At 29.4% G+C, this 11,220-nt stretch overlaps 1 protein-coding gene across 1 annotated transcript; it reads left to right on the top strand.

Annotated features, from left to right (window-relative positions):
- The first annotated feature begins 2,461 nt into the window (after positions 1-2,461).
- On the top strand, positions 2,462-3,678 carry LOC108463094 (zinc finger protein ZAT10-like). Its single transcript, XM_017763037.2, has one exon. The coding sequence runs from the start codon at positions 2,688-2,690 to the stop codon at positions 3,486-3,488; it is 801 nt and encodes a 266-aa protein (XP_017618526.1). The 5' UTR covers positions 2,462-2,687; the 3' UTR covers positions 3,489-3,678.
- Positions 3,679-11,220: the final 7,542 nt, after the last annotated feature.

Here is an 11,220-nt window from a genome sequence, read left to right on the forward strand (position 1 = left end):
CGTTTATCCTCCTATTACGAGTGAGAAGAGTTTATGAGTAATTTTAAGCATTGTATCAAAAAAATTATTCTTTTAAATCTTGAAGGAATAATCTAAATTTAGGAATCAAAATGGATGTGGTTGACAAATTTAATACCAAAGATGAAGTAGTCATCAAATTAAGGGACTAAAAATGATATTATCCCTTTAATTGAGAAATTTCTTGATGTTGGAAAAAGATTGGAAAATTCAAAAAGGGGGTAAAATAGAAGGAAGGTTAGTTTATTCTAGAAAACATGGAAGATGGGTTTTCCAGATCCCACACGTGGCTAATTATGGATGTTTCTGGGGATTTTAATTTTGCTGTCTTTCTAGATGCCACCAACCAGCCATGTATTGTAAACTACCAAAATCTAGCACAATTTAACCCTAAACCAATTAAATTTAGCCACGTCATCAACACCCCTTGTTTTTTTTAAATATTATTTGGTTGGCCAGTAATGCAGTAACCCTTCAACATGGAGAATCATTCGGAAAATGAAATTAAGAAGAAATGGGAACCTATTTATTTATTTATAATTTGAAACAAAGAACTTATGCTGCTGCCAAATTAGATTTCTTGAATGTTAAGACAAGTGGTTTTACAGTTATAACGAATTTCTTTTTTTTTTCTATTGGAATTTGTTCCGAGAGTTTCACAAGTAAAATTAAAAAAGTTGATATTATTTTATTTTTAAATATATTTATACAAGTTTATACTAATATATATGTTTTTTATTTTTATAATATTGTATAAATTATATGCGATTTTGGTCGAGGCTAAAATATATAACAATTACAAAAGGGTATTATCCGATGATGGGTCATGCTATATGTGTGGCAATGTGTTAGAAAATATTGACCACGCTCTAAGAACTTGTCCATCAGCGCAAGCAGCTAGGAAAATGTTAGTTCCGATGGTTTGTCTAATGGTTTCATTACCCTTGATTTTGAGCATTGGTTTATGATAAATATCAAGAATTATGATAAATTTGTTAGTTAAGGTGGTAAGGTGAGAAGTTATGTTTGTTAATGTCGTATGAAGGTTGTGGAAAGGTATGAACTTGGTGGTATTAACTGACCAACATCTGAGCACAGATAATATTGTCATGACTAGTTGGTCTTGGGCTAAGGTGTCAATGAAATTGGGTGCGACATTACAGCAACAAAATTCTTTGTGTTGGGAAAAACTTCTGATTGGATGGGTTAAATTGATTAAGGATGATGGGGTTCATGGTAAGTCTGGTAATGCTACGGCTGGGGTTTTGGTGAGAGGTCATAAGGGGGATTGGGTGGTTGATTATGGTTGTAATTTAGGGGTGAGCTTGGTATTGGAAGCTGAACTTCAAGCGATTTTGGATGGGGTCAAAATAGCGTGGGATAAGAGGGTGTGTCAATTGTTAGTTAAGAGTGATAACAAGATTGCGGTGGATTCAATACTTGGAACAAGGAAGGTGGGGACTCGTAAGGTGGTTTTAAAAATTTGTAACGGGATGAAGAGGGGTTAGCAAGTTCAAATCAAGATATTAAGCATATACTAAGGACGACGCATATGGCAGTAGATGCAATGTCTAAATAGGCTACGGATTACTCAGTCAGGTTCACGTCTAGTTAGACATTTTGTTACGAATTAATATTTAACTTAATTATAAAATTTAAAAACTTCACTCAAAGTTTATTTAATTTTTTTAAGTGAATAAATAATCAATTAAAAATTTAGGGTAATATAGTTTGGGAAGTTTATAAAAAATAATTATATAAAATAAATTTAAATAAATAGAAAAGTAGACGCCAAAAGTAAAACAGGCAAGATATTTATGAAAATTAATATGGAAAGAGTTTGAAACTCACTTGCAACTTACAAGCCAAATTGAGATCAGATTTTGACCAAATGAGTCGTGGTGGACACGCACTAACAGACCCCCCGTACTCGAGCGGTTTCGTTTACCCTTTCTAAATTGTTTGCGGCGGCTTAATTACACATGTACCCCCTAAATTGTAAGTTAACCCCAATTGGGTTATAATCAATTCTTCACTTTAAGTTTACATCCATTAGTTAGACTTTGATTGTTGGGGCTGGAGTGATCTCAAACTCAAACTCAAATAAGGGTGTAATTAAGTAGAGACGAGTTTGTATAGTAACTAATTTGAGCTTGATTTAAAATTTAGACTTAATACTTGAGATATAATTAAGGTATTTAAATTTAAACTCATTTATAATTAAACTCTTTTTATATAATAAGGGTAAAAATATAAAATTGTAATATACAGTAATCCATCTCAATAATTATCAAATTAAATTTAAATATTAATAGTTAAAATCACATGTAATTTATTTAGACACTAATTCTAGAGGAAATTAATAAGGGGAGGCGCGTTACTAGTAGCATTGAATTGACTTGGAAGCAGTCATATGAAATCATAGTCTCCACCTCATGAGAGCATCCCCCCACACTATTTCACCCAATACACCCTCCTCCCCTTTTCTTCGTAGTTGACCCACTTCACTTCCTTCTTAGCTACCACCTTCACTTCCCTATATATATATTACCCTTTTCACTCAGTCTCTCACACCACGCCCCACCTCACAGATTAAACCCCTCCAAAAAAGCTTACTTTTAGCACTCTGTTTTTGCTCTCAAACTCGAAGGGATTCGGAAGTATTAGATATGGCGCTTGAAGCTCTGAACTCGCCGGCGACGCCTTTCACCAACAAATACGATGACGTGGACAACAATTACGTCGAGACATGGAAGAAAGGCAAGCGTTCGAAGCGCCAACGCGGCGACTCTCCTGCTGCTGTTGAACTTCAACCCACCACCGAAGAAGAGTACCTCGCTCTTTGTCTCATCATGCTCGCTCGCGGCTCTTCCGGTGCTGATCGTGATGTTATTCGTCGGTCTTCCTCTTCGTCGTCACCGCCTCCGCCGCCGCCTGCTTTGAAGTTGTCTTACAAGTGTAGTGTTTGTGACAAGGCGTTCCCTTCTTATCAAGCTTTGGGCGGTCATAAAGCCAGCCACCGCAAACCCCTTTCCGCCGACGCCGCTACCACCACCGCCGCCGTCAACGTCGATAACCCATCAACAACCAGCACCGCCACCACCATCACCAGCAGCGGTAGGCTTCACGAGTGTTCCATCTGCCACAAGAGTTTCCCTACGGGCCAAGCCTTGGGTGGTCATAAACGCTGCCACTACGAAGGTGGCAACAACAACAACAAAAATAACAACAACAGCGGTAGCGTTAGCGTTAGCGGGGTTACGTCTTCGGATGGGGGCGCGTTGAGCCACAACCACCGTGCAGTCGACTTTGACTTTGACCTCAACTTGCCAGCCTTGCCGGAGTTCAGTCAAATGTACCCAGATGAAGAAGAGGTCCAAAGCCCATTGCCGACCAAGAAACCACGTTTCTTGATCGCCAAGAAAGAGAAACTGGATTCTTCATTAGCACAAGATTTAGAATTAAATTGAAAAATTCAGATCATTTGTTTTTAATTTTCAATATTTTTTCTGGGATTTGTTTTTTTTTTCGATGAATTTGTTATGTACAGTGAATTTGTTCATTTGTTTATGAACTATGATCTATCTATCCCCATATTGTAGTCAGATGCTGCCAATTCATTGGTTCATTTCATATATATAAACAAATAATTTTCTGAAACTCGCATTTACGATTATGGATGTGAATGAATCTTTTATTTATTTTTCAATTTTCCCAGGGATGCCGTGAAAAGGAAAAAGTCAATCTATGCCAGAACTTTTTGGGGGTTCAGAACTAAACTTCTTCAGAATTTTATTAAAGAGATAAATTTTCGATTTTCAGTGCCAAGATTCCTGCTTCCCTCTATTGATAAGATTCCAACCGGAAATTGAGAAGGGTTTGCCGCGTGAACACAGCGAAGAGACAGCGGGCAAGAGAGGTAGGCAGCCGTGTTAGGGAAGATATAGTTCACAGTTGAAAAAAAAATGGGCTAACTATCATTCGACCCCATCCCCATGTGGTTTAATGCTTTTAATGCACATGTTGGCACGATCAGTGGATCATAATCATCATCATCATCATATCTATTTAATTACAGTTTTAGTCTCTTTAATTTTGTATAATTTAATTCTTTTATTTTTATAATGTTATCGATAATCATTAAAGTAATAATTTTTAACTGTCATTCAATTGCAAAATTAAAATTATAGTGATTCAATCAATAATAAATTTATAAATCGGTTGAATGTTTAATGTTCATTTAATTTGGGTTCACAACCTTATCACTTTCGTTCCTCATCTTTATTACTGTTAAAAAATATAGAGACTAAATATTGAATTTAAGTATAACAAAGGGACTAAACCAACAATTACACCTAATAATACTTTTTTTTTTTGCTCCGCCTTTTGCGTGCCTTAGGTGATTTGACATTCGTGACATATTAGATACTCGCTATTAAATTTTAGTTAAGTCATCACCTCCAAGCTTAAAACTTAACTTAGTAGGATTGTATTTTGAAAATTCAGATAAATACAACACTCTTTGAAAAAAAACACTTACACATGAAATATAATATTGTCGATTGAGTTTTAATTCGATTAGTATGAATATTATTAGCTAGAAAAACGTAAACGCAAATAAGTCTAAATGTAATTAAGAAAAAATAATAAAGATATGATCTGAACTTATAATGAGATTGTTAAAAAAATATAACATTAAAATTCATACCCTTAATCTTGAAAAGAAAAAGGGTAAAAAAAGCATTGTATTTTCAATTCGATCTTATCTTAGTCCCTCTCTCTTTTTCGTGATTACTTTCCTTCTCATTTTCTATTCCACCAAACACGGCCGTCAAAAGGGGTTACTAAGTTGGGGAAAACTGGGGAAAAAGGGAATTGAATATTCTGACATGGCCAAACACAAAACACTGAAACATTCAAGGTAGACACGTTTACTTTTAGGGTTTGTCTGTTCTACTTCTCTACGTAAATAATAAAACAATCCTTAATTTCCAGTTGTCTTATACGCCCGTATGTTCTCTACGTTAACACACTTCAACTTCAAGAACTCTTCTACTTCTCCCTGATCGGATAGTGAGCATGCTGGACCGGAGTTTTTAACTAGATTTTTCATATTAACCCTAAATCTTAAACCTAAACATTAAAATTATAGTTTTTATGGAACTCGAATAAGAAAAACGAAAAAAATTGTAAAAAGCAAATTCCATTGTTAGTCCGTATACTACTTGTAAGTTACGGATTTAATTTCTATGATCTATAACTTGGTCAAATTCAGTTCTTATACTTCTCGAATCTCAAAATTTTAGTTTTGATCAAAACGATAACTGTTGAGTATAACTCTTATTTTAGTCAAATTTGAGAAATAATTTTCCGGTTAAATTTTATTTATTTGTTTCAATCAAATTCTCATTAGTCTAGATTATTTTATTATTAGTTGACCTATGAATTTAGCTTATAAATAGACTCTTTTACAACTTTAGAAAATACACTCATTAGATATTAGAACTCATAATATTTTTAGAGAATCTTGTGTTTACGTTTTGAGAATTCTTTGGTTTTGTGAATTTCGGGATTTAGTTGTTATCTCTATCTTTGTACTCTTCGTTTTTTCGCTATTTTTACTTGTTCGTTACTTAATCGAGTCGATCCTCAACAATAACAATTAAATAGCTATTAACCCTGAATTATACGTGAACTGTGGATTTAATTTCTACTACTTTAAAAATTAATTATTAAATTTATTAATCAAAATAATAATACATGTAATAATATATTTACCGCATAAAATTACGAAAATTGGAATTAAAAATATCAAATGACTGAATTCGAGGAATATAATATAGATTTAGTGTTTATTGCGTGTGGGAGGAAATTAAATAAGGCTCATAAGTTGGTTATGTGTAAAATGTTTGTTTAACAATGTGTGTAAATTTAAAAAGGTGTGCCAACATGTGTTTATTTATTTTTAATTAAAGCATTAACAAGCCGGGAAGGCATAATAAACATTGAGGAAAATGTTACGTATATCACACATAGTTTTCTTTACACGTTTTTTATTTAAGGAATAAATTTAAAATTATACATAAATTTTAATTTAATCTGTAATTTTATATATGAAATTTTGATTTGATTAAATTTTTATAAATTATTAACATAATTATTGATATAACATCATTTTATGTTTATATATTACATACAAAAATATTTATATTTATCCAACATAAAAATAAATCAGTGTATTTATTTCTTTAAATGTGTATGATTGAATCAAAATTAAAGGTTCATGTATACGTTTGAATTACAATCAAAGTTTCGTATGTATAAATTTAGAGGTGAGTGTTCGATCGAATTAAGTGAAAAAATTTCGAGTTAATCGAGTTCTATTTTATCATCCTAACTCAATTTGAAATTTTTGAATCAGGTCGAGTGAAATAAAATTCGAGTAAAGTTGTTCGAGTTAAATTAAAAAATTAAACATGTCAAATAAAAATATTGTTCTGATATGACTAATTCCATGTCGAGTACATAAATTTGAAACAATATATATTTGAAAATTGTTCAAATAAAAAAAAGATACTTGAGTATGATAAATTTTAATAATTAATTAGGTCCTCAAAATTATTATTTTAGAAAAAATTAAAACTTTAACTTTTTATATATATTTTAGAATTTTTAAAATTTTTTAAAATATAAAATTTGAAATTTCTATAAATATTTTTAATTTTAAAATTATTTTGAAACTTTTAAAATTATTTTGTAATTTTTGTTGATAGTAAGAACAATTTGTTTATTTCAAAGTTGACAGGAATCAAAAGGGTATTTACACAACTCTGTTATTATTATTCGAGTTATTCGAATTGTGAAATTCAACTCAACACAAACTAGAAACTCGAATCGAATTATTTGAGTTAACTTGAATAACTCGAAATTTGAATTTTTTTTAAAATTTTTTTTATCGAATCAAGTTTTGCTCACATTTATATATGATTATAGCAAATTAAAGTTTATATATCAAATTACACATCGAATCAAAGTTGATACATAATTTTGAGATTTATCCCTATAATCTTTTATACATTAAAAAAGACACATGGGTTTCTCATTAATGAGTGTTTAAAGTTTTAGTTTCCTTTTTATGAGTCGAAAGGTTTCAATCTCCCTTTGATGAGAAGAACTATAAATCTCAAACACATGGTCGTATCAATTTGGTTTTCTATACCAACGGTCTTCGATAATGGCAAAACAGCGGTCCATAGAGTGGCAATAGCAAAACTATGCAAGGAGCTCGAGCATTTTTGTACAAAGATAGAACAAATATGGAAGTAGCATGTGGATGAAACTTTTGCTGAGAATACAATCTAAGTGTTCGACTAAATGCGTGAAACAATGAATAACATGATTGGTACAAAAGTTAGGAACTCTGAGTAGGGGAGAGCATAAGCCGGTTAGAATTGATTTCACCAATTTGACCAACCAAAACAATTTAATCAGTTAAGAAGTTGATTGTAAAATCACAATATAATTTTGTACTAAACACTATTGTGAGCTTCATCCAAAATATTCTGTTTCAGTTACGAATCATCAGGGACACAAAATTTGTTATTGTCATCCGTACCAATATTATAATCAGTTATCTGACCATTTTTAACCATTTTCCATTTAGTCAATAAATTCGGATCATCAAATTGTAACTTCAAATTTTCTATAAAAACAAAGGTTTAGCCCTTAACTGGATAAAATAAATCCATCATGTTCTAACTTAAGTTGAGCATTCATCAAACGGAGAGAAAAGAGAGATTTTTTACTCAAAATATCAGCAACGACATTTGCTTTACCCGGATTATAGTCTATTATCAGTCGGTTATTAATTTTTGAATTACATAACTAAATCCATCGACTTAATTGACTTAATATTTAATATTTTTAACGGGTAAATAAAAATGTTTAAAGAAGTTAAAAATAAAAATAAATATTCACCTCATGAGGTATTAGGTTGTGGTTATCTTAATAGTGTATAGGGTTATACTTTGGTATTGTTAACTCTATTAAAATTAGATATTGATTAATTTTTTACTAGTTCATGGATTAATTTAATATTTTTTACTAGTATAAAGACTAAATTAATTCATTTAAAAATAAAGGGACTAAATTAAATTGATTTCTATAATCGAAAAATTTAATAGATACTTTCATAAAAAATGTCTATATATAATAAAATTTCACCCAAAATAAATAAAACAATTTAATCTATGTAATAATCATAATATTTTACTACTACATTTACGATATAGTTATGGGTGAGTTTGGATCGTGTTTTGAAAATTTCAAATTCTTCATGATAATTCGGATTTTAGATTTGGATTTTTCATACTATATATTAATTTATAAATTATTTATTTATAAGAGGACTGAATTAAAAATTTTCATTTTGGGGGGTAAAGTACAATTTCACAATATATTAATTCATAATTTCTCTATTTATAAGAGAACTAAATTGAATTTTTTTTCATTTCTGGGGCCAAAGCCCCGACTTGTCCCTTCATATTTGCCTCTGGATGAAAACACATTGATTTGGATTGATATTTGATTTTTCTTACCCAAGATTTTTTTTTTAGATTACAAATTAAGGAGGAGACGGCATAAAAGAAAAATTTTATTAAAAAGAAAAGAAGGCATAGCCACGATACAAGAACATGAGATGCCTTGAGTAGAACACGTTCTAGGACCTTTTTGAACGAGTGATGCATTTACTTATGATTAATATAAAAATAATTGTGATGGTGAAATTAAAAACTGTAACAATATTGTTGTATAAAATAAAATAAAAAAACTAAACGCAACACACAAAAAAATAAACACTTACATAAAGTAAATTTAGACCATACCCCATAATGCTTGTGTGTGTGTGTGTGTGTGTGTGGGGAAGCTGGTCATGGATGGCATGGCAGCTATCCAAGTTTTCATACATTGCTGTATTTGCCAACTACAATCAAAATTTAAAGGAATAATAATTTTTTTATCCTTTAACTTTATAAAAATATCATTATAATCCTCCATTTAATTTTTATTGTGTTTTTTGTCAATCACCCCAAAATGAATGAAAATTTTAACATATTTTAACTTTATTGATGTGGCATACACGTGAATTGCTACATGGATAACACTTCATTATTTAATTATTTTTAAAAATATTAGAAAAATATTTTTTATAATTTTCATATTTTAATAATTTCACTGATTTATAATTTTTGAAAATATTTTTATAAATTTATCTGAATTTTAAAATTTTAAAAAATTAATTAAATAATGAAGTGTCATTCATATGAAAATCTACATGTATATCACATTATCAAAGTTAAAAAGTTATTTTTGCATCCATTTTGAGGTAATTTGATAAAAAAATACAAGTTTAAAAGGTTAAAAAACAAAAAATTAAATAAAATTAATAAAATATTTTTCTATAAAATTGAATGAATAAATAAATCATTATATAAGTGATATGGTCCGCTACTTCTACATTAAAACTTTAATTTATATGTACCAATCAAATTATTAACATTATCTTTTATTAATAAAAAATAAATCTAAGTATTTGATTAATTCAGTGATGTCTGATTTGTATTACTCAACTAATAACCGACTCTCTATAAGCTAATTAATTCAGTTGTTTGAATTATTAAATTTTATAAAAATATTTATATTTCTGAGTTATGAAAATATAATTTTTATAAAATAACTAATTGAATAAATATTAAACATATACTCATATTTCGAGAATGAAATAACATAATATCTCATGCTTTACGTTTAGAATTAATGAAGTATAACTAAATTCGCAATCTTAACTTGAGCCTTAAATTTTAGCTGAGTCAATTAGAATTTAAACTCGACACAACCTGATTCGACAATAAAAATATCAATAACTTGAATTAATTTAACATACTAATTGATCCAAAATGATCTGATTCCAGAAAACTAAAATGATAAAAAATCGAAATAATCTGCATTTAAATTTATTGAAAATTTTAAAATTCAAATTCAAATTGACTCAATTCAAGTTGCCCAATTGATAGAAGTAAGTATAAATTTGTTTTTCTTATCTCACCCTTTTGGCTAAGGTATCTATCAATACCTAATATCTATGCTTATTGCCAAAAATGAATTATTAAAGAATTAGCAGCATCAGTTACACAAAAGCTTATAATATAATAGATTAATGTTTTCATCTTCACTATATTTAATATTTTAAAAGTGGGCATTCTAGTTTGGCAGGCTAAACAAAGTGGCTAAGTGTACTTAATAAAATTATTAAGGATAAACTAACATTTAGTCTTGTAATTTTTTAATTTTATCTTTTAAATGTGATGATGTGACATTATGAGATTATTATATATTATTATTTGAAAATTTAAATATATATAAAATTTAAAAGAATACAAAAAGTTTTTAAAAATAATTCAGAAATCTAAATTTAGTGATTAAATTGAGAAAAGAAAATTGTCAAGTTCTGAAACTAATGTGGACCAAATTTTAAGTAAGATGTCTAAGTCTAGAGGCTAATTGTTATTTTATCCTAAAGTATTAGTTTATGGTAAGGATAAGCAAAATGAAGGTGAATCGACCAAGTCTTTGGGATGCTTGTGGTTGTTTGGATCTAAAAGCTGCCTCAGCAAATTGGCAAAATTTATGTGCAAGTGGCATTTGTAATTTGTAGGCAAACAATATTTGGTCAGCTTTGGACAAATTTGAGCATGTTTTATGACCATTATTTTGACCAGTACAATACACTACATATATGGGTGTTTGAACAAAAAATATATGTGACTCAAAGATTTAAGTAAATTATTTTTAGGTTAAATTTTATTGTTAGTCTATAATGACCTGTAAGTCAAGAGTGTCGGGAAGCATATTTTTGGGACTTCATTTTTGTAGATCGGGCTTATAAAAATTCTATTTGGAGTTATTTTAGTAGTGATTTGAATGATAGTTTGATAATTTTAATTATTAGTGTTCAATTAAGTACAATGACTAAATTAAGTGGGTGATAAATTAGTAATTAGTATTAACTTTAAAAGCGGGATTAGAGTAAGGGACTATTTAAATAAATAGTCCATTAATTTGATGAGTTTTGGTTAGTGGATAATTATGGGGGAATTATATATATATATATATATATATATATATATATATGTATATGTATAT

Source organism: Gossypium arboreum, chromosome 13 (genome assembly GCF_025698485.1).
Source record: "Gossypium arboreum isolate Shixiya-1 chromosome 13, ASM2569848v2, whole genome shotgun sequence".
NCBI classification, from domain to species: Eukaryota; Viridiplantae; Streptophyta; class Magnoliopsida; order Malvales; family Malvaceae; genus Gossypium; species Gossypium arboreum.

Coding starts and splice junctions, on each gene's coding strand:
- LOC108463094 (XM_017763037.2), top strand. CDS start 2,688: ATGGCGCTTGAAGCTCTGAACTCGCCGGCGACGCCTTTCACCAACAAA.